This window comes from Bufo gargarizans, chromosome 6 (assembly GCF_014858855.1).
Source record: "Bufo gargarizans isolate SCDJY-AF-19 chromosome 6, ASM1485885v1, whole genome shotgun sequence".
NCBI lineage: Eukaryota > Metazoa > Chordata > Amphibia > Anura > Bufonidae > Bufo > Bufo gargarizans.
In genome coordinates, this window is record NC_058085.1 from 245,116,325 (window position 1) to 245,140,467 (window position 24,143).

The following is a 24,143-nucleotide window of genomic DNA, read 5'->3' on the forward strand; positions in this document are numbered from 1 at the left end:
ACACCCGGTACCTCCCGCTCTCAATTCTCGCCCGGTTGAACAAGTCTCTATTAGGCCTCGATCGCCTGATCCGCCTTTCCCCCCAGGTCAGGACTTGCTTTCGTGGCTGAACCCGCAAACCATCTCCCATGGCAGATAGTTCCTCCCCCTCCATTGGGGATCTCCACCGATGCCAGCCAGACAGGTTGGGGGGGCAGTCTTCTGGTCTCTCACAGCCCAGGGTCAGTGGTCGACACTTTCACTGCGGTACAGATTCCCGGGCTTGCCAATTGGCCAGCCAACTTCCTCAGTCGCCAACACCTCGATCCAGGCTAGTGGTCTCTCCATCCAGAGGTGTTTCAACAGCTCTGTCAGCGTTGGGGCATCCCAGACATGGATCTTTTTGCCCCTGTCTGAATCACAAACTTCAACTTTATGTCGACAGGCTCTTGCACTGGATGCCCTGGTGCTCCCGTGGTCCCAATTCAATCTCCTGTATCTATTCCCCCCCCTTCCACTCAGGTCTGGGCAATCTTGGTGGCTCCAGACTGGCCCTGCAGGGTGTGGTACACAGAGCTAGTCTTCCTGCTCGCCAATGCTCCATGATGTCTACCACTGCGTCCCCACCTCCTTTCGCAGGGTTCACTGTTCCACCCGAGTTTACCTCGGCTTCATTTAACTGTGTGGCTGTTGAAACCGTAGTTCTGCGACCTCTCCAAATCTGTCATCCAAACCATGCTTCACGCTCGTTCTGACTCTTTTTGTCGTCGCTGAGGGCTCACGTAAGGGCTTACAAGCCTCCAAGGCCACCATCTTCCGTTGGATCCGGTCGGCTGTCAATGAAGCCTATGTGGCTAAGGGTCGCGTTCCCCCTTTCAGGTTGCCCGCTCACTCCACTAGGGCGGTCAGGGTATCCTGGGTGGTCTGGCATCTGGCTTCTGCTTCCCAGGTCTGCAAGGACGCCACCTAGGCCTCAGTACACACCTTCTCCAGGTTTTACCACATCCATTCTTTGCCTCTGCTGACACCAGTTTGGGTTACAAGGTTCTGCAAGCGGCAGTGCGTTAGGTTTTTCGCATGGCTGTCTCTTCCCACCCTCGGGGACTACTTTGGGATGTCCCATGGTGCTGTGTCCCCCAATGCCAAGAAATCCGAGAAAACTGGATTTTTGTACCTACCGTAAAATCCTTTTCTCGTTGGATGCATTGGGGGACACAGATCCCCCTTTTCTCGTTGGATGCATTGGGGGACCGCTGCCCCCTTGACTTCAAGCCTGACTCAGATAGCGCCAACCGACATGAAAACAGCGTTTTTAACAAGTATGAAGAAACACAAAGAGGAAAGAAAAACATGATTAGCAACACACTGGGGGATACTGTAAGGTACTGTGGTTGGTTTAATATGCGTTTTGCAGGTGACAGGTTCCCTTTAATACTACATAATGGTGAATAAAACCTTTAATGGCAACTAGATAAGTGTTTGTTAAAGCAAGTCACCAAACATTTTTCCTGCCAGTTAAAACCAAATATACTAAACCAAAATTGTAAACCACATATACCTTTTTATCTGTATTTATTTTCTGATAACGTGTAACGTGATCTGTACAGCCAAGAAGTGCCAACTATTATTAGGCTTAGTGACCAGAGCAGAAACTGCAGGATTTTAGTATTTATTTATTTTTCTCATAGTTGACACTAGAGATGAGCGAATCGACTTCGGATGAAATTTCATAAACTAATTTCTACTGTAAAAAACGATTTCCCAAACTCGTGGTACCTTGGGACCAAACCAGAGTTCGGGAATAACTTTGGCTCATCTTAACTAATACATTCTTATACTGTAAGGAGCGCTTGGTCCGTACAGTACTGAAACAAAGTATTATGCAAATCGACTTCAGATGTTTCATCCAAAGTCGATTCGCTCATCCCTAGTTGACACTTTATAGTTCTGCCATGGGAGCAGCTTAGTGTTTTTTTCCCAAAGTTTTGTAGTCAAAGAATCTTAAGGTTCTTCAAGGTGGGGGCCTGTCAGAAGGTTCAAATTAATTTAGATGTTAGTTCATGGGTTAAGGGCTGACTGCCCTTCTGTTTGTTGGAAATTGGCCGCAGTAACTCAAAACTTCTTGAGAAGATTATTTTGTTTATTCCAAGACAAGAGCAGCAAGACAGCATTGAAATAAATATAAAAAGTCAGGCAGAATATGGCATGGTGTAGATGGAGGTGTGAAGCAGCAGTAGAAAAATGGCAGTGCTGTGTGTGTTTCTGTCCCCAAATACGCATTTTTTTTTTATACCCCAGAGAACAAAGCAATAATTAGTATTATAATACAGGCTTGTCACAGTGTACCACAATCCATAACCCTGGGTTCACACCTGAGCGTTCGCGATGGAGCGCTCTGTATGCGCATACAGAGACAAGTGAACGCCCATTGTCGCGCGTTCCCGAAAGTCTATGTACGGGAACGCGCGACAAAACGCCCCAAATAAGCTCAAGAACTTTTTGGAGCGTAGGGCGTTTTTCAGCACGTTCAAACGCGCTGTAAAACGCTCAAGTGTGAACCAGGGCCATAGGGAAGCATTGGTTTTCATGTGTTGAGCGTTTTACAGCGCGTTTGAACGCGCTTTAAAACGCTCAGGTGTGAACCCAGCGTAAGAGTGAATGGTGACACACCTAAATTACATCAGTACATCATTATTATACATAACATGTGACCTCACAGATACTTTACTATTCATAACCAATGACATATATAAGTTGTACCTCCATCATCAATATGCATAAGGAAGACTTGCGCCTCTTTATACTTCATAATAGTTAATTGGCAAAAAAAATTCTAACAAGTATGAGAATGAATATCTGATGTATCTTTAACCTTTGATCCCTCGTCCTCTGAGTCCATTATCCTTGAAAGTGTTTGTTTGCTAAAAAATAATGAAGCTATGGAGGACATAAATATGTCACTAAGACTCCATGATCTCATAACTAGATCTTTCTAAACAGAGAACATATGTTTTAATCGATCACCTAAGGACCTCTATTTTCATAGCAACAGTACATCAGTATTCAAGGTGACTATCTAAGCTTTAAGGTAGAAATATAAGATGTCTGACTAAGACAACATGGCGGACATTAAGAACTAATCCTGATTCTCCAACAAGGTTGGGTTCATATCACGTTTTTGCCCTATGTTTAACGCATGTGTTGGGGGAAAAAAAGGATACAAAAGTGTAGTACACCATGTATTTCCATCCTGCAGAGTCTTGAAAAAAAAAATGTATACGTTAACATATACTTTTTTACAGTGGAACTCTATGGCGGGCATCTGTTTAAAGTATACGTTAAACGTAACACAAAAACGTGATGTGAACCCTTACGTGTCTGTATTGTGGTCCACCCACAAAATACTTTTTTCTCACATCCATTACTATAAATTACTATTCTTGTCTGCAATAGGGACAAGAATAGGACAGGGGGGGAGTTGGGAGCTCCACACACATTAGTGTGTCTACCAAACCCATCCTTCTCCACAGGTTCGGCTGACAAAAGTATAATGTGTATGGCCTGCTTAAAGCTCTTTGCCAATGAGTGTCCATTTACCATACGTCCAGGAAAAATCCATCTCCCATGTTAAATAAACGTATACCATGTAGTATCTTTTTTTTTTTTATTGGACACATATGCTTAAAACAGCGTTGTCTGCTTTAAGTTATTCAGTGTGTGGTGGATGGTTAGGGCTGTAGGGAATGCCCAAACTATAGCAACGGGTCGGGCTTAGCAGGGGGCATGGCCTCCCATTATTTACTATAATTTATGGCAGAAACTGGTGTAAATAATGCCAGCTTATAGCTAGCATAAATTTGACTTTTTTGGCACACCGAGAGCCAAAGATGAGCCCCATTTATTAGGAGTCTCTTAATAAATTAGGCACATTTTGCTCCAGTGAAAAGTAGAGATGCCAGTCTTGATACATTTCCCAGTTGTCTTGCTTCTTAGAGTAATATTGTGTCAAATAACTTAATTTAAAAGGTTTAATAAAAGGTCATCCTTGTCCCAGCTAGGAAGATTACCTATTGGTGTGGAGGAGCACTGGTGTGGCCTAGATCCACTGGTCCTTGGCAAGAGGAAGGAAATATAAAAAGCAAATAAACCTGTTAACAGTTATTAGTAACAATACAGTAGACAAAATTAGCAAGCCAGTCTTGAAGGTCAAAGGAGGAAAGATCCTTGGTAATAATCTCAGTGCACCTCTGCAAATCAGGGACAACAGTAACAGGAATTATATGATTTATTTCAGGCTTAACATGATTACCAGCTTGGTATATATAGGTCGTCAAATGTCATGCTGCTGTTGTCAATAGTGACTTAAAGGGGTATTCCAGTTGTGAAAGGTTATCCCCTATCTACAGACTAGGAGATAACTATTAAATTGGTGGGGGTCCTACTGCTGGTAACCCCACAATCATGATAAAGGGAACCCTCTACCTGTTGGAGCTCCCTGAAATGACCAGAATGGCAGGTTGGGCATGATTAATAGAGTGGCAGTGCGCATACCGAACCTGCTGCTCTGTTCATTTTGGGGAGCTCCGACAGATACAGGGTACCCATTCTCTTGACTGGTCTGGGTACCAGCAGCACAAATTACACCGATCTAGAAAGTTATCACCTATCCTGTGGATAGGAGATAACCTATAAAAACTTGAATATGTGTCTTTTTGTTGGAGAGATTTGCAAATGTCCCGATCTGTTGACACAATCAGTGGGCTCGATAGATCAAACTGAAAGTAGTAATGGTGCCTTTTTTTTTTTTTTTTTTTTTTTTACCAATTCCAGAATATCTAGAAACTGTAGATTGTTCTGCCTGCACTTGTTTTATCTTGTATTTTTTGTAGCGAGTCTAAATGACATGATATGTTTGGTGTAAGGCTACCACAATGAGAAAATTAAGATGGACATTTTCTAATAGCAGGTAGGCTAGTCATGCCCCTTCACTTTAAGTTAACGACGATCCCCCCCAATCATGGAATGGGTGGGGAATTACACAGCATCATAAGGATGGGGAAGATCATAGCGGAGATAATACAATGCCATGTTCCAACCATGAATGTCTTTTGTAGAGTCCATTACTTTTCAGGATCTCATCCGATAAACAGTGGGCGTTCGAGCATTTGGCAGCTGCTTGACTCATAGATCTATATTGCTTTCATCTCCCTTCTCCCCTTATGAAATGTTCACCATCAGATAAAATAAGGTGATAACAGTTTTAGGGAGGTTGCAGCTAGACCTAGGCCTAGTTCACACGAACGTATGGCTTTTATAGTTTTTTGCGGTCCGTGTTTTACGGATCCGTTGTTCTGTTTTTTGAATTCCGTTGTGTTTCCGTTCCGTTTTTCAGTATGGCGTATACAGTAATTACATAGAAAAAAATTGAGCTGGGCATAACATTTTCAATAGATGGTTCCGCAAAAACGGAACGGATACGGATGCATTTCCGTATGTGTTCTGTTTTTTTTGCGAACCCATTGACTTGAATGGAGCCACGGAACGTGATTTGCGGGCAATAATAGGACATGTTCTATCTTTCAACGGAACGGAAACGGAATGCTTAAAGAACATATTCCGTTTTTAATGCGGAACCATTGAAATGAATGGTTCCATATACGGAACACAAAAAACCGGCCCGTACACTCACAAAGAAAACGATTGTGTGAACTAGGCCTTAGAGGCTAGGGGCTTTAACATGTGTGAAGATTAAGATGACGGTCTTCTGGTAGATAGAGGCTGTGAAGAAAAGTAAGACAGGAGCTTACAAAAATTCATCCACACCTAGAGCTCTGCCCTCTCCACCTTGTAAGTTTTCTAATGTACAAGTTTCTTTAGCGTGAATATTTTGATGCCTGACAAGCGCTCTTTTGTAGGTAAAACATTTGTCACATTCTGAACATGAAAATGGCTTCTCTCCTGTGTGAATTTTCTCATGAAGAAGAAGACATGACTTCCGGGCAAAACTTCTCCCGCATACTGAGCATGAAAATGGCTTTTCTCCTGTGTGAACTCTTTGATGTTTGACAAATGCTGATCTCTGGGTAAAACTTCTCCCACATTCCAGACATAAAAATGGCCTCTCCCCTGTGTGAATTTTTTCATGATCGACAAGAACTGATTTCCGGGTAAAACATTTCCCACATTCCAAGCATAAAAACGGCTTTAACCCTGAGTGAGTTTTCTGATGTACAAGAAGAGCTGATTTATAAATGAAACATTTCCCACATTCCATGCACAGGTATGGCCTTTCTCCTGTGTGAATCCGCTGATGCTCAACAAGAACAGATATGTGGTTATAACCTTTCCCACATTCAGAACAGGTAAATGGCCTGACATCTTGGTGAAGTCTCTGATGTCTCTTCAGGTGATCTTTGCGTGTAAAACATTTCCCACATTCTAAACAGGAATATGGCCATTCACTATTCTGAATTTTCCTGCACTTGGATAGACTCTCTTTATATTTCCCACAGTTAGTACTTGGAAAAATGTTACCTCCGTTACGACTTGCACTTTCAGTAACAATCTTTGACATATTAGGAGATGGGGCTTTGTAATCATGTGATGGCTCTCTATTCCAAAGAGCTGGGGATATATTGGGGTTAATGGGGGAGTTTCGAAATATATCTTCTTCAACATGGTTATCTTCTGATCCACAATCTGGAGATAAACAGAGCTGTTTCTCTGTGTCTCTGTTGAAGTGATCTGCCAGAAAAAAAAGATATATATATATTTATTTATTTTTAGTTAAAAAAATATGTTTTGGTAAAAAAAAATTATCACGCAACACTCCTTCAGCAAAGATTTTTACAAAATAATTATTTTCTGTGTGCTTGTAACATGGATTATAAAAAATACAGATTCTTATTCATTAGCATTGGCATTACTATTACTTGAAGGGGTTGGGCCACTAAGACTAGTCTCAATTTTTCAAAACAGGACCTGGTTCTGAAAATTTTTGTAATGGGATGTATAGCATGGTACCGAGTTAGCCAGAAAAACAAGATTTTTGTGAACTCGCCTGTAAAATCTCTTTCTCGCTTTATTCATTGGGGGACACAGGACCGTGGGTATAGCTTGCTGCTGCCACTAGGAGGCGACACTAGGCTGAAAGCTGTAAGCTCCTCCCCTACAGGCTAAACCCGCTCCAGCCTGGAGAGAGCATATCAGTTTTTAGCTTTGTGTCGTAGGAGGCAGACCTCCCTGCCTTTCAGAGTGTTTGTGCTCCAGCAGTAGGAGAAGCAGAATTAAACTAAAAACCAACATAAACTGCACACTGCCGTAAGACCAAACCAAACCAGGTCCCAACTGGCAAAACCTGGACCCCACTTGCCGCATAACAAACATTGGGTGGGTGCTGTGTCCCCAATGAATAAAGCACCAGTGTACGGTGGAAAAAAATGGATAGGGCTGAGACCTGCCCCTTTAGAGAACTAAGAGCCAGATCCAGTTCTAATCCGGACTGAAGAAACGCCAGTACTGTAGGAAGGGAGAACCTCCTGGGAGGAAGACAGCGTTCCAAGTCCGATAGTAAATCTTGGAAGAGGAGGGCTTCCTAGCCCTAATCATAGTCCGAATGACTGCATCAGAAAAACCCCTCTGTTTCAACAGCCACACCGTTAAACATAGCGTATCTAAATTCTGACGGAAGACTGGGCCCTGGGAGAGCAGGTCGGCCCTGAGTGGAAGGGGCCACAGTGCATCCCCCAGAAGGAGAATGAGCTCTGAGTACCAAGCTCGTCGAGGCCAGTCTGGAGAGATCAGGATTGCCTGGATGCCCTCCATCCTGATTCTGCACAGGATCCGAGGCAGAAGTGGTAAGAGTGGGAACACGTAAAGGAACGAGAAGCTGTGCCACGAGAGCGTCCACGTCGTACGCTACCGGGTCCCTTGAACGAGACAAGAAGGACGGGAGTTTGTGATTGAGCCTGGACGCCATCAAATCCACTTCTGTACGTCCCTACCGGAGCCTCGAACACCTCTTAAAGGAGAGACCAATCCCCTGGGTCCACCGTCATCCGGCTGAGAAAGTCTGCCATCCAATTGTCCACTCCCCGAATGTAGACTGCCGAAATCACCGGAACATGGGCTTCCGCCCACTGTAGAATCTTCGCAGACTCCTGCATCACCGCTCGGCTGCGAGTCCTTCCCTGGTGGTCGATATAGGCCACTGCCGTGGCGTTGTCAGACTGTACTCTGACTGCCCGACCCTGCAATACGGGAGTCCAATGGCAAAGTGAGAGGTAGATGGCCCGGAGTTCCAGGATGTTGATGGGCATTTTGGACTCCGATGGAGACCAAACACCCTGGACCATCCGGGTGGCGAAGACCCCACCCCAGCCGTGGAGGCTGGCGTCAGTTGTAATGACAGTCCACATCACTGGGAGAAAGGATTTCCCCGAAGACAGGTACGCAGTCACGATGCACCAACTGAGCGCAGAGCGCACTTGCCGAGATGGACGAATCCTGAGATCCAGAGAGTCCAGGGATTTGTCCAAGGATGACAAAATGGCCACTGAAAGCACTGGGTGTGGAATTGGGCAAAAGGGATTGCCTCGAAAGAGGCGACCATCAAGCCCAGCACTCGCATACAGTTGCGGATAGACGTACTGTGGTGCTGGAGTAGCAAACGCACAGACCTCTGAATGTCCAGTGTCTTGTCCAGTGGCAGGCCTACCATGGCTGCACCTAAATCCAACGTCATGCCCAGGAACCTGACCTGAGTGGCAGGAGACAGGAAGGACTTCCGCAGATTGAATATCCACCCGAAGCCGGATAGAGTGCTCACAGTGATCTGAAGACTCTCCTCGCATTGAGACGTAGGAGCCTTGATCAAGATGTCGTCCAGATACGGGAGAAGAGTAATGCCCCTGGACCGCAGAAGGCCCAGAAGGGGAGTGAGCACCTTTGTGAATATTCGCGGAGCTGTCGCCAGACCGAATGGTAGGGGCGACAAATTGGTAATGGGATGATTGAATGGCAAACCGAAGAAAACGTTGGTGAACGGTTGCGATGGGAACGTGGAGGCAGGCATCCTGGATGTCTATGGACGCCATAAATTCCTTGTACAAATGAAGCAACCACGGAACGAAGGGACTCCATCCTAAATCGCTGAATACGGAGGAAGCGGTTCAATATCTTGAGGTCCAGCACTAGGCGCACAGCGCCATTTTTTGGGGGGGGGGACCACGAACAGGTTGGAATAAAAACCCGTAAACCTTTCCTCTAAGGGCACCGGTGTTATCACCCCCCGTGAGAGAAGGGATTGAACTGCGTGAAAGAATGCTGCAGCTTTGAGGACCGACCTCGAGTGTCCATGCGTCCGAAATATGGGTTCGCCAAATCTCCTGAAAAAGGAGGAGACGCGCCCCCCCCCCACCCATGAGGGTGGGGACGCACCTTCATGATGAAGGCTGGTTTCCGGGAGCAAAACAAGGTTGCTGAGCCCACGGATGCCAGGCCTGCGGGGGCTTAAAGGACGGGCCCTTCCGTTGAGGTGGGTGCTGGATGTGTGCCCGAGAACCGGCGAAAGGACTGGTAACGGGAGGAGGAAACTCAAGAACGAAAGGAACGCTTGACCCTGGGTTGGGACAGATGGGCGCTTTTTCCACCCGTTGCTTCCGAAATAATCTCGTCCAGCCGGGCACAAAAGAGTCGCGACCCGACAAAGGGAAGCCTCAAAAGAGAGCGTTTAGAGGATGAATCTGCCGTCCAGACCTTGAGCCATAACTCTCGCGGATAGATATCGCGAGAGCTGAGGAACAGGCGACCAGCATCCAGAGCCGCTTTGCAGAGATACTTCCCTGCCTGAGAAATTTGGAGCGCTAAGGACTGAAGGTCAGCAGGGGGAGAGGGGGGGGGAGGTCAGATGCTAGGTCTTGGTTCAAACGGAGAGCGCACTCAGAAACCGACTTGGCTACCCATGCAGAGGTGAAAATCAGTCGTAATGCCGAACCACTAGCCGCAAAGACAGACTTGGAGAGTGATTCTATGCAACGGTCTACCGGGTCCTGGAGAGAAGAGCCATCCGCTACCAGAATAGCCGTGTTCTTAGCCAGGCGAGCGACCGGTGGGTCCACCTTCGGCGGGGAAGCCCATTTTTCCACGTAATCGCCTGGAAAAGGATAGAGTAGGTCCAGTAGCTTCGAACAATGAAGCGTAGACCTGGCTGGTCCCACGCTTTTGCGACAACCACAGAAAAGTAATTGTGTAATGGGAAAGACTTAGGTGCCTGCCTTGAACGCAGAAATGACACCCCCTGGTGGCTGGTGGAGGGAAGATTCTCCTGAACCTAGAAAGTGTCACGTATAGCCGATATCAGGCTATCCACCATGGATGCAATCTGAGAAGAATGCTCCGGGTCCATTTCCGTATCCGAATCCCCAAACTCACCCTCCGACAGTGCGTCACCTAAGAGGGAGGACGCCTGTGATTGGGAGCCAGGAGGGGGAGGGGATGTTGAGGCGTCAGAGGAGGAACGGTGGCCTGCTCTGGGACGCTTACTAGGATGTCTGCCTCTGGTTTGTACGCTATGCGACGGTGTGGATTTCACCGGTGGCGATTTCTCAACCAAACGACTCAGCAAGGAAAAGGTGGAATGGGAGATTTTAGAGAGGTCTTCCACTGCCTGGGACAGGGACCTTGCCCAGTCAGGTTCCCCATAACCAGGATGGTCCTGCACTTCTGTGGGCTGCTGAAGAATAGGGAGATGGCTCTGTGCAGGCGCATGACATGCAGAGCATAGTGGTAGTGACTGGCCACGAGGGAACTTCACTGAGCATGAAGTAGGTGGTCCTGCAGGGTGCATGAGGGGGAGTATTGGCTGGGTCAGACATTGTGACACAGTCTCTATGCTGGAGGGGGTAGCGATCTCCTACCAGAAATATGGCGGTCCTCTTGTAGCTCGAAAGGAAGGAGGAGGAATCTTTGCCGCGGTGGGAGAATAAGCTTCGCCTCCTCCAACTCTGAGAAGGAAGGCGGAGCAGCCGATTTGGAGGAAGCCACGCCCCCCCCCCCGGTGTTCTCCCCGTGTGGCGCATGGAGCCGCCATTAGACGCGAACATATGTAAAAGAATGTGGCCGAATCTGGTTATCACCCCCCGAAAGTGGCCGCTGCGGCGATATGCACCCGCACTAAAGGGGTGCCGATTCAGCGATCACTTAAAGGGTGCCGGGGGGGTTGAGGGAGAAGCATGAGATGCCGCCGCGGTTAACCCCTGTCATACCTACCGCATGTGGGGAGCAGAGATTGACTGCAGGTGGGTGGAAAACCTCACTACCCCCTACAGGCCGGTATGGGAGACAGGGAGAGGGGGAATATACTCACCTGTCTTCATCTGTGGTCTTCGCCCTTTAAACCTGTACCAGCAGGGCCACCACCATGAACGCTGGCACAAGGCAGCAGGGGTCCTGGCAGAGAAGGGCTGAAGAATAGGTGGCCCTCTTGCTGGCAGGAAGCAGGGGAGCGAGGCTGCCCTGGTCTGCTTTGTCTTCTTGGGTGGAGGCAGGGCGGTGGAATGAGTACCACCGGCCAGCCTCCTAGAGAGACATACGCCATGCGAATCTGTGCCCCATCCCGGAAACCTATAAAAATATAGAAAAATTTATAATAAACGCCACTCTGCAAAGTAGGGAGGTCTGCCTCCTACGAAACAAAGCTAAAAACTGATATGCTCTCTCCAGGCTGGAGGGGGTATAGCCTGTAGGGGAGGAGCTAACAACTTTCAGCCTAGTGTCGCCTCCTAGTCAGCAAGCTATACCCACGGTCCTGTGTCCCCCAATGATATGAGCGAGAAAATCTGTGTGATTTTTTTTTTTAACAAAGTATTATAGCTAGAGATGAGCGAATTTCATATTTTGAAATTTGTTTGCGCTTCGTTTGGTGGTAAAAGAAGAATTGCATTATGGATTCCGTTACCACGGACCATGACAGAATGCATGACGGGATGCCTTTGGAGGTATTCCGTTATTCATTCTGTCATAATAGAAGTCTATGGGGGGTCCTCTCCTGCATAACGGAAACAGGAAGGATCAGTTATGCAGGCCATAGACTACTATTCTGACAGAATGAATAACGGAATGCCTCTAAAGGCATTCCGTTATACATTCCATCATAGAATTGCGTTATGGTCCGTGGTAATGGAATTCATAACACAATTCTGCTGTTACCACCAAACGAAGCGCAAATAAATTTCATAACATAAAATTCGCTCAGCCCTAATTAGAATTAGAAAAAAAAAAAATTAAATATATTTTTTTTAACACAAAGGTAATTGCATGTAATCAGAGTTGTAGGGAAATAGAGATCAGGTAGAGCTGCATGTGCCCAAAAATTTGAGCCCTTTGGCCATGCATGCCAGTTTATAAAAGTGGAGTGAGAAGTGGGTATTTATGAATTTAGACACACTTATGAATTGTGACTTTATAAAATGTCCACATTTTGTAGTCTCTTCCAGTATGTGGCTGGCAGCAAAACTTCTGTAGACATACACCTGTGACAGAATTCTGTTACCATGATCTTGGACTGTTATCTGCAGTAATTGATATGTAGTGCTGTAGTCCATTTTTCTTCAATATTTTGCTCCCTGTTCCCCAGAGACCTCCTTACCTGGGATGGTATCTAGAGAAACGCCTTCTTCCTTACACTGCTGATCACAACTGACATAGGTCTCTTCTTTTTCTAAAGCAGCTTCGACGTCTTCATCCTAGAATGCACAATGTACATTTCATCTGGAAATGCAAACCCTTTTTTTCAAAGATCAAGAAAATTTGGAATTGTTTTTTTAGTATCAGTTTTGTTTCCCCCCCAAATGGTCACTATTTTTTCACAAAATAAATCAAGTTTTGTAAAATATCTTTCAGAGAAATCATCTTTCTCAACGTATCAGTTTCTCCTCTCCTAAAGTAATAATTTCCATCTTTGGAGAGTTAGATGGACTCTCCGCTCACTCTTCCTGCTCCTCCACCTCCTCTCATGCAAATGATTCTTTAGTGAACTGAATGTTTTTGTCACGGGTAATGGGGAGGGGATAACACACAGAAGGAATAGACCGGAGTCTAGGCGTCAAAGCTAAAGGAGAGGGATGGAGAACTCCTAGGAATCTCTAGACCTCTCCCTGACTCCTGCCAGTATTAGTAGAGCCTGAAGGTGGAAATACTCATACACCGGAACCTTATCCCTGGAAAGCCCTAGGAGTGGTAGCAGGGAATGAGACTACTGGTTCCTCCCCAGATGAAGAAACCAGTGTCTCCCTGAGGCCCAGACAACAACCCACACAAGCGAACAACAAAATGCACTTAGCTTAAAGAAGAAAGGAGGAGCAGGAGATCCAAAGGAACAACATACCAGCTTAAGGCCTCTTTCACACTTGCGTTGTCCGGATCCGGCGTGTACTCCACTTGCCGGAATTACACGCTGGATCCGGAAAAACGCAAGTGTACTGAAAGCATTTAAAGACGGATCCGTCTTCAAAATGCTTTCAGTGTTACTATGGCACCCAGGACGCTATTAAAGTCCTGGTTGCCATAGTAGGAGTGGGGTGCGGCGGTATACATACTTAGCCGCACGGATGGTAAGTATGCTGCTCCCCGCTACACTTTACCATGGCTGCCAGGACTTTAGCGTCCCGGCAGCCATGGTAACCACTCTAAAAAAGCTAAACGTCGTATCCGGCAATGCGCCGAAATGACGTTTAGCTTAAGGCCGGATCCGGATCAATGCCTTTCAATGGGCATTCATTCCAGATCTGGCCTTGCGGCAAGTCTTCAGTTTTTTTGGCCGGAGCAAAAAGCGCAGCATGCTGCGGTATTTTCTCCGGCCAAAAAACGCTCTGTTCCGGAACTGAAGACATCCTGAACGGATTTCACTCCATTCAGAATGCATTAGGATAATCCTGATCAGGATTCTTCCGGCATAGAGCCCCGACGACGGAACTCTATGCCGGAAGACAATAAGGCAGGTGTGAAAGAGCCCTAACCAACACCAGCAGGAAATATCAACCGCATGGTAAGCAGTGGGAATCAGAACCAAATAGAGCCTCAGTAATGACCACAAGCTGCACCTGACAAGAGGTGTGGTCATTACCAAACAACAACACTGCAAGATGAAAACAGACAGACTGTCAGATACCCTTACGTGCTGCCAGTCTCTCAGATCTTCTCACCTCTGTCATGGGAGGGACCGTGACAGTTTTGTTCTGTCAAGAAGGAGAGTTTGATTTGTGTGTGCAGCAGCCCCTGTCCTCCTGTGTGACAGGAGGCGGCTGCACATTAGTTCCTATGGGCTGCATGTCCTAGGCCTCCGTAAAAGTCAGGTCCCGATTCCTCGCAAGGCATCAGGCTGCCTTCTCACCCATCGGGTCCCCATCACAGCAGAGAACCAATGGAGGCCCTGACTGATAGAGCAGGGGCCCAGCTATCAGTGACTGCCAGGCCCCTGGCCTGATTGGGCACGTACTGCTCCGGTCAGCATGACGTAGTAGAAAGTTACATTTCAGGAAGTCACTTTCCGCTAGGACGTACTATTACATCAGCTGGCGGTGATTCCGCCGAAGGTTATGAAGAGGCACAGGTCTCTTCATAACTTCGGCGGATCCTCTGCCAGTTCTAAACGCAAGACAGCTTCCTTGCTGGCTTACATTTAGACCTTTTTCTACGCCTGAAAACAGGTGTAGAAAATAGTAAGTGAGACGGGGCCTGTTGGCCCACCCCCTTCCCCCGACCATGCCACACCCACTTCTTAAGACCTGGCATGAGCAGGGAGAGGTCACAGATTGTGGTGCAAATAACCATAGGCGTATTTAAGCATTACAAATAACTCCCATAGAGTAATTCTCAAACTCCAATGCTAATGCATTGGAGTCTATGAGAAAAGTAATCTCATGATTGCTTGCTAAGGGGAAAAGTAAAATAAAACTACATAAACAATTTAAAAAAATAAACACCATGGGTGTTGTCGCACGCGAAAGTGCCTGTACTATCAAAATAGAAAAATACTTATCCCATATGGCAAAACAGAAATAAAGTCAAATTCACCGATTCACCGTTTGTTGGTCGCTTCAGCCCACAAATTTTTTTACTAAAAAGTGATCAAAGTCATACACACCCCAAAATGGTATTTATGAAAAGTACAGATCTCCCTGCAAAAATTAGCTCTGACACAGATCCTTTCACATAAAAATAAAAAGTTATGGGGTTATAAATATGGTGATGTAATTTTTTTTTTAATTTTTTCTGTATTCAATCACAAGAAAAACTATACAGGTGAAACTCAAATTTTTTTTATATTGTGCAAAAGTCCATTTATTTCAGTAATGCAAATTAAAAGGAATTGCATTGATGCAGCTTAAAATTAGAATTTTGTAAAAAAAAGGTTCAATATTCTAGGCTCAAAGTGTCACACTCTAGTCATCTAATTAATCCATACCCCCTGAGCAAAGGGGGCCTCAAAATTGTGACTTTGGGGTTTCATAAGCAGTAAGCCATAATCATCCAAATTATAACAAATAAAGGCTTGAAATATCTCGCTTTGCATGTAATGAGTCTCTCTCATATGTTAGTTTCACCTTTTAACCTGCATTACTCAAATAAATGAACTTTGCACAATATTCAAATTTTTCAAGTTTTACCTGTACATGTGGGGTATCTTTGTAATCATACTGACCCAGAGAATAAATGTAACAGGTCAGTTTTAGGAACTCCACCCCATTTGGAATTTTTTCCCGCTTACATTGTATGCAACCATAAATGGTGCCATTAGAAACCACTTGTCCTGCAAAAGCCAAGCCCTCATACAGCTATATGAATGGAAAAATGGCTTACATTGAAACAGAATTTTCCGCCAGAGTTGTGGTGCAAAACGTTACCTCTTACGATGAGCCCCCTTTCCGTAAGGCCTCATCCCTTCAAACCCCAACCCTCCGGGAAAAGTTGGAATAATTTGGAGAAATCCTGGTTGCACCAAATCGTGCCACTCCTTAAACAGATTCTAGGCACAGAATTGATTCTTTGTAAAAACAAGCCCATCTTATTTAGTAGACAAAGCAGTTCAAGTTTAAGAAAGGGCAGACAAAAGCCAGAAATGTTGCTTCTGTATCCCATGTATGTCTGATGCACTAATTTGCGGGTTACAAATTTAAAATGAACACAGATTTTTGCAAAGAATCAATTAAGTGCTGCCCCTTTCCTTGAAGAAACAAAAAAAGAAAAGCTCAAGTAGTGTTAAATTACACTTTGCAATACAAAGATTAAAAATGTGACATTTAGGACCAAATGATAGTATAAGGCTCCACATTTTATATATATTATTTGGCAAGACCTTAGCTTTACTCACCTGATGATTCTGCAAAATACTGTAATCTTCCATGGGGACATTTTTCTTACTGTGAAAATCTAAAGAAAAAATATAAATGATTCAGTCACTGGGTGTATATGCAAAGTTTTCTGACACTTTTCAGAATCCTGAGTAGTCCTGGCATGTAGTAAAAATACCATTACAATACAGCTAACAAACTACAATCATGGGACACCAATTTTGCATCCAACTGTAACATTTTGTTTCAAAAATGCAGATAATTTCCTGTTTGTGGCTAATACGACATAAGCAGAGCCTTAAGGGGGTTGTGCCAAGGTCTAAATGTATCCCATATCGACAGGACTATAAAACTTGGAAGATGCACAAACACCTCCTGAAAATAAAAGTTCAAGTTGTGCCTATGTAAACCTAAATGGGTTATCCAACCCCTATAATGCCCCGACACCTCATACAGATTATATACTTACCTCGCTCCACGTCACTCCTGATGCCGACACTGCATCTCCCTTTCACGCAGATCAGAACATCCAGTGACAAGGGGCAGCCAAAAGCAGGCCGCGACAGGGGACGAGATTCCCTAGCATCAAGGGTGACGCTTGGGAGGCTGGTCCCAGTCGCGGCCTGCTATTGGCTGCCCCCATAGCCATTGCTGGACGTTTTGAACACGACAGGGAGATGCAGCGGCAGCCGTGCAGGCATCAGGAGCGACGCAGGTGACGGGGAGCAGGGCATTATAGGGGTTAGATAACCACTTTAATTACTGAAACTAAAGAGCCCAGAAATCTCAGGCCAGGTTCACATCTGTGTTGTGAGCTCCGGCATTGTAATCTGGTCACTGTATCCGGCGTACATGCCGGCTTTCAGCCGGACAGAAAATGCTACATTTTATGTCCTGCAGACAGTCGGCATATATGCTGGAAAGCGGACGGATTACAGCCAGATCACATTACAGTGAATGGGGATCCGACGGTGCACGGTGGTATCCGTCTATGCCAAATACAGTGAAATTCGGCAGTCTGTTTCTCCGCCAGAGCAGACTGCAGGAGTTTACAGCACAGATGTGAACCCAGCCTCCAGGTTTTGGAATCAAATGTACTGATAAGAAGCAGGTTATGGTTAAGGTTAAGCAAGGTATGCCAGGTTAGGCCAAGTTCACACTTCAGTTATTGGGTCAATTATTGTGAGCCTAACCAGCAGTGAAGCCTACTAAGAGATTAGGTATAATGGAAAGATTTCTTACCTGTTCTGTGTTTTTGACCCACACCTGGTTTTGGTCAAAATAACTGATGGAAATAACTGACCAAATAACTGAAGTGTGAACTTGGCTTTAGCTGAGATAAGCAGGTGTGAATAATGTCTGCCATCTTCCAAAAGAGAGTGGTAACAAAGAAGTACCTTATAAACAAGGAGATAAAATAAAAACATCTGACATTCAAAGCAGAAGACCATTCATGATAGCTGATGAGCACATTGTGGGCATTTTTAGCCTAATCCTTATCTGTGACTTACGACCCAAGAAAGCACCTTATTCTTTTCTACCTTTTACTATAAGCTTGTGAACCAGAAAGATCCTTCATCTACTTGGCTTGGATCTGGAACTCTCAGATAATATTACTTTATTGATGCACGTGGAGAGGAAAAAGTGGAGTGTATGAGAAGGACAACTTTTTGCATATGGAAACTTCCCATTTAGACTTTTGAGGGTCGCTCTCCTTTAGTTCATCTTTAGATACACATAAAGGCAGCAATGAGAAACAAAATCCTTCCCTACATCCAATCTTATCAAGTCCTGAAAAAAGCCCAGCTGCAGGTTCTGCTGGGCTCATCAGATTCACAATGCACAGGACCTTCCACAGTTAAGTCCATGTCGAACCAGGTAATAGGCAAAAAGGACCCACATATAGGTAGTGAGTGTCTAGGTCAATTATCTGATCTTAGAAGGTGTTGTGGGTGTAAGGTTCTGCTTTGGTCAAACTTTCAGCCACAAATATGATAATATTTTATACAAAATGCAAAAAGAGAAAAAAATTCCTACAAGATTGTGTCTGTGCCAGTAGTGTGAAATTGTCCAGCAAGGGCTAATGACAAGGTTTTATGACTTAGAGAAGTTACCTTGGGAGGATTGCAGCACTAGGCTGGAGAGTCATGTCTTGTTCTACAAATTGGGTCAAGTAGAACTATCCTAAAGGCGGGTTTACACCGCAGGATGTTACAGCCAAATGTCGTAAATAAAGCATTCCAGAGACCTGTGCCTCTTCATAACTTCGGCAGAATCACCACCAGCTTAGGGGTTTATTAACCCCTTCCCGACATATGATGTAATAGTACGTCCTAGTGGAAAGTGACTTCCTGTCTTTCCCAATAATCTGCCCAAAAATCAAGCCATGTAAATCCACCTTAAGGCTATGTATACCTTCAGGGACAATTGTTTCTAATAGGATTGCATTTGACTCATTTTTGGCTAAAAATCATTTTATAAATTGTTCGTTATTAAAAATATTGAGCTCTTCTGTCACAAAGGGTTAAATGTTTTTCCAGCTGTGAATCGTACTTTCACCTTGTGCTGGTCACCTAATAAACCTCATCTCTAAATTACTAAACGGTTATAAACACTTATTTAAGCCACATTGTTATCAGCAAGTTAAGAACAGAACTTCAATGAGTGTTTATAAGGTGAGAGAAAAGGAGTCGTAAGCTCCCTGCCCAACGGAAAAGAGAGAAAATACAGATCCTGCTAGTTCAGAAATTTAAAGCTATGCAGGGAAAACAGCTCATAATTTTTAATGAAGACCAAATGAAAATATTATTTTTAGCTCAAAATGAGTACAATGCAATAATAAAAAAAGAATGCCACCAAAGGTGTACATAACTCAAGTAGGGCTTTTTCCTAGGTGAGAAATTATTGAACCCGGATGCCAATATTTTCTGAAGTTAGTAGTTAATACTCACCTGGGCTTATATCTACAGGAATTTCCTCCATTTTACACTGATAATCACCCCAAACGTACATCTCTTCTGCTACAGTCTCAATTTTAATATCAGTCAGATCTTCAGCCTGGTTCAACAATAAACAAAAGTCATCTGGAAAAGCAAGACCGTAAGCAACATCTTCACTAAAACATGTTAGAATGCACAATTCCTCAGAAGATCATGGGTCAGACCTCGGCTTCATTTACCTGATGATCCAGTGAGATACTGTGATCCTTCTCTTGACAGCCCTGGGCATAGAGAGAACTGAGACATCTGTCAGGTGTAGTGCTGTCACTGGGTCCACCTGCAGAATACACAAAATTGCTGAATACATTCCGAGTATTAGATTATGTTGTCAGAACTTTTGAGTATAAAAAGAGTTCCTCATATAAGGCCTATACAGGTATATGAATAGGAACATTAAGAGAAGCCATTTTGGTCTGATTTTGTCTTATTCAAGAGGGTAATATAAGTTCAAACCCTTGTGAACTTAGAATCACTAACTCGAGATTAAACTTGTGTAAAGACTTTTGTTTATAAAACTTAGGAGGGTTTGAATAGTCTGCTCTTGTGTGAGAAGAAATTTAGACAGGTCTAATAAAATGTATTTAGCCAGATAAGACACTGAAGTAGAAATGTGTGAGTTTTAGGTTAGTTGAAATGGATAGAAAAAGACTTTTCTTTGGGGTTTTTATATTAATCAATGTATGAGTGGTTTTGATTTTTATATCATCGATTTAAATATGTGTGTTTTATATAACTAAGAGTGTGGTAATTATAGATATATTCATTTTAAGGTTAGAATTGAGGTAGAAATTCCTATGTAATTTCAGGATGTCTCCCAGAGAACAGTGTAAGTTAATGATCTCTTTCCCTGAAGATTTCTTGAATGGAGAAATGTGGACACAGGTGATCATAAACAAACCCTGTCTTTTTACCAAACAATGACCAACAGTAGTGTAGAGTGTGTTTGGAATTAATTAGGTTTAGTCAGAGATTTAGAAAAAGAGACTAGACGTCTGTCTGGAATCTTAGTTAAAGTTTATCCCTTCTTCAAATTAAGATGGAAATAAGTAAAATACAAATTAATTCCCAAAATTTATACATGGACCTTTGGTGCCATCTAGTGGTAGAGTAAATTAGGCTTAAATTGTGAAATCACTAGGGGAGGTCCTATTAGTTATAAAGTGATGTCACTAAGTAAATGATCGAACCAGGCCAGTCTCATTTTAGATGGCATAAAAAGATAGTATGGGATGACAGAGGGATCATCTTCTTGAATCAGCTTTGCACGGTCATCTTGAAGAAAACATCTTGAGACCTGAAGACATCTTGATCCATCGGATGCAGCCACTTGACCACCTTTTCAGCCTTGGAAGCAGTCATCTTATAACCATTGAAACAGATTTCTGCTAGCTGACATGGTATAGTATAACCTTACATATAATTTATAGGATAATTAACTAATATATATTCAATCAACCATACTTTGTGTATAGTATCCGTTTTGGAATAAGATTGTGGTGTACCTGCAGCATCATCCTAAAACTTGATCCGATTCAGGGAGATTTATATGTACTGTTGGAAACACGGTATCATCTCCAAAGAACTGAATTCAGTTATAGGCCGGTACGGTTAATTATGTATATATATATTTGTATCACTAAAAGAGGAAATCTGAAATAGACCAGATTTGGATTTAATTAAACATTTGTCGGCTGAGAGAAAATCAGGTATCAAATTTATTTAAAATATAATTAAAGGGTATATGTGATACAACCAGTGAACTTATGTGATTTTATACACAATTTGTGATTTCTATTTTGTAAGTATATTAAAACAAGCATGAATTATACCAGTCTGGTGGTGCTTCACTATGTCAAGTTTTCTTGAATAACATCTAGGAAAAAAAAGAGAATCTTGACTGTGGGAAAAGCCCGTACCTTCGATTCAGTTATCGACCAGCCCCGGCCGCCCACTGTGACACAAAGAAGACAGACACATAGAGATACTGACTGTGTGAGACTGAGTCCACCCCCACTGCTCCGCCTCCGTGCTCTGCCTCCCATCTGCCTCCCGGCAGCGTAACGTCGCTCACTCCGACGTCAAGCGCCTGCTCCGCCTTCAGTGTGGGAGGAGCAGCGCGTGCAACGTAACGTAGTGGGAGGAGCAGCGCGTGCGACGTAACGTAGTGAGTGACATCACGTCTCGTTATGTTACGCTGCCGCCGGCTGCCTAGTTTGAATGTTGAAGTGCGGGACTGGAGCACTGCCACGCCACCAGCTTCTGCCTGCCCGCCCCTGCGCCCCAGTAGTGCCCAACTGGCTGTCATTGCCGCGACAATTTGGAGTCCTCCTGACTGTCCCAGCAGTAAGTTAGTGATGATAGTGATAGATTATATTAGATAGTAACTTATGTAAGTGAGCTATTGAGCTTGAAAAAAAGTTGTGCAAACTGCAAACTATATCAGTAGTTACTAACTACTCATATACTTTGCACAAGTTTATTTACAAGCTCAATAGCTCACTTACATAAGGAACGGACGTCTTACAATAGGGTGGGACACTGTCCGGGACACTGTTATGGGGGGGGGGGGGAGATGTGTTATGTGGATGATGACACATTTATATAGCACAAGATGCTTGCGCTGCCATATATGTGTGTCATCCACAGATCCCCCCGGCCACCCATAACAGTGTCATCCACAGATGCCCCCCGCATCTGTGTCAGATTCCATCATTCCACAATCCACACAGATGCCGCCATGCCAGTGTCATCCATAGATGCCCATACCAGTGTGCCATCCACAGATGCCCCCCTAATAGTGTCATCCACAGATCCCCCATAACAGTGTGTCATCCACAGATGTCCCCATAAGTTCCATAACAGTGTCATCCACAGATGCCCCCATAACCGTGTGTCATCCACAGATGCCCATAACAGTGCGTCATCCACAGATGCCCATAACAGTGCGTCATCCACAGATGCCCATAACAGTGCGTCATCCACAGATCCCCCATAACAGTGCGTCATCCACAGATCCCCCATAACAGTGCGTCATCCACAGATCCCCCATAACAGTGCGTCATCCACAGATCCCCCATAACAGTGCGTCATCCACAGATCCCCCATAACAGTGCGTCATCCACAGATCCCCCATAACAGTGCGTCATCCACAGATCCCCCATAACAGTGCGTCATCCACAGATCCCCCATAACAGTGCGTCATCCACAGATCCCCCATAACAGTGCGTCATCCACAGATCCCCCCATAACAGTGCGTCATCCACAGATCCCCCCATAACAGTGCGTCATCCACAGATCCCCCCATAACAGTGCGTCATCCACAGATCCCCCCATAACAGTGCGTCATCCACAGATCCCCCCATAACAGTGCGTCATCCACAGATCCCCCCATAACAGTGCGTCATCCACAGATCCCCCCATAACAGTGCGTCATCCACAGATCCCCCCATAACAGTGCGTCATCCACAGATCCCCCCATAACAGTGCGTCATCCACAGATCCCCCCATAACAGTGCGTCATCCACAGATCCCCCCATAACAGTGCGTCATCCACAGATCCCCCCATAACAGTGCGTCATCCACAGATCCCCCCATAACAGTGCGTCATCCACAGATCCCCCCATAACAGTGAGTCATCCACAGATGTCCCCAAAAGTTCCATAACAGTGTCATCCACAGATGCCCCCATAACCGTGTGTCATCCACAGATGCCCATAACAGTGCGTCATCCACAGATGCCCATAACAGTGCGTCATCCACAGATGCCCATAACAGTGCGTCATCCACAGATGCCCATAACAGTGCGTCATCCACAGATGCCCATAACAGTGCGTCATCCACAGATGCCCATAACAGTGCGTCATCCACAGATCCCCCATAACAGTGTGTCATCCACAGATGTCCCCATAAGTTCCATAACAGTGTCATCCACAGATCCCCCATAACCGTGCGTCATCCACAGATCCCCCATAACCGTGCGTCATCCACAGATCCCCCATAACCGTGCGTCATCCACAGATCCCCCATAACAGTGCGTCATCCACAGATCCCCCATAACAGTGCGTCATCCACAGATCCCCCATAACAGTGCGTCATCCACAGATCCCCCATAACAGTGCGTCATCCACAGATCCCCCATAACAGTGCGTCATCCACAGATCCCCCATAACAGTGCGTCATCCACAGATCCCCCATAACAGTGCGTCATCCACAGATCCCCCATAACAGTGCGTCATCCACAGATCCCCCATAACAGTGCGTCATCCACAGATCCCCCATAACAGTGCGTCATCCACAGATCCCCCATAACAGTGCGTCATCCACAGATCCCCCATAACAGTGCGTCATCCACAGATCCCCCATAACAGTGCGTCATCCACAGATCCCCCATAACAGTGCGTCATCCACAGATCCCCCATAACAGTGCGTCATCCACAGATCCCCCATAACAGTGCGTCATCCACAGATCCCCCATAACAGTGCGTCATCCACAGATCCCCCATAACAGTGCGTCATCCACAGATCCCCCATAACAGTGCGTCATCCACAGATCCCCCATAACAGTGCGTCATCCACAGATCCCCCATAACAGTGCGTCATCCACAGATCCCCCATAACAGTGCGTCATCCACAGATCCCCCATAACAGTGCGTCATCCACAGATCCCCATAACAGTGCGTCATCCACAGATCCCCCATAACAGTGCGTCATCCACAGATCCCCATAAAAGTGCGTCATCCACAGATCCCCCATAACAGTGCGTCATCCACAGATCCCCCATAACAGTGCGTCATCCACAGATCCCCCATAACAGTGC

General features: G+C 45.1%; 1 protein-coding gene across 1 annotated transcript in view; it reads right to left on the bottom strand.

Annotated features, from left to right (window-relative positions):
• Positions 1–5,528: 5,528 nt before the first annotated feature.
• Positions 5,529–24,143, bottom strand: part of LOC122940578 (gastrula zinc finger protein XlCGF26.1-like) — a 29,743-nt gene continuing 11,128 nt past the window's right edge. Inside the window, exons 5-9 of the mRNA XM_044297206.1 lie at positions 19,507–19,604; positions 19,280–19,385; positions 16,349–16,407; positions 12,626–12,722; positions 5,529–6,723 (exon numbers count right to left, since the gene is read on the bottom strand). Of these exons, the coding sequence (XP_044153141.1) occupies positions 5,783–6,723; positions 12,626–12,722; positions 16,349–16,407; positions 19,280–19,385; positions 19,507–19,604 (1,301 nt within the window). The 3' untranslated portion in view covers positions 5,529–5,782. The remainder of the gene's footprint in view (positions 6,724–12,625; positions 12,723–16,348; positions 16,408–19,279; positions 19,386–19,506; positions 19,605–24,143) is intronic.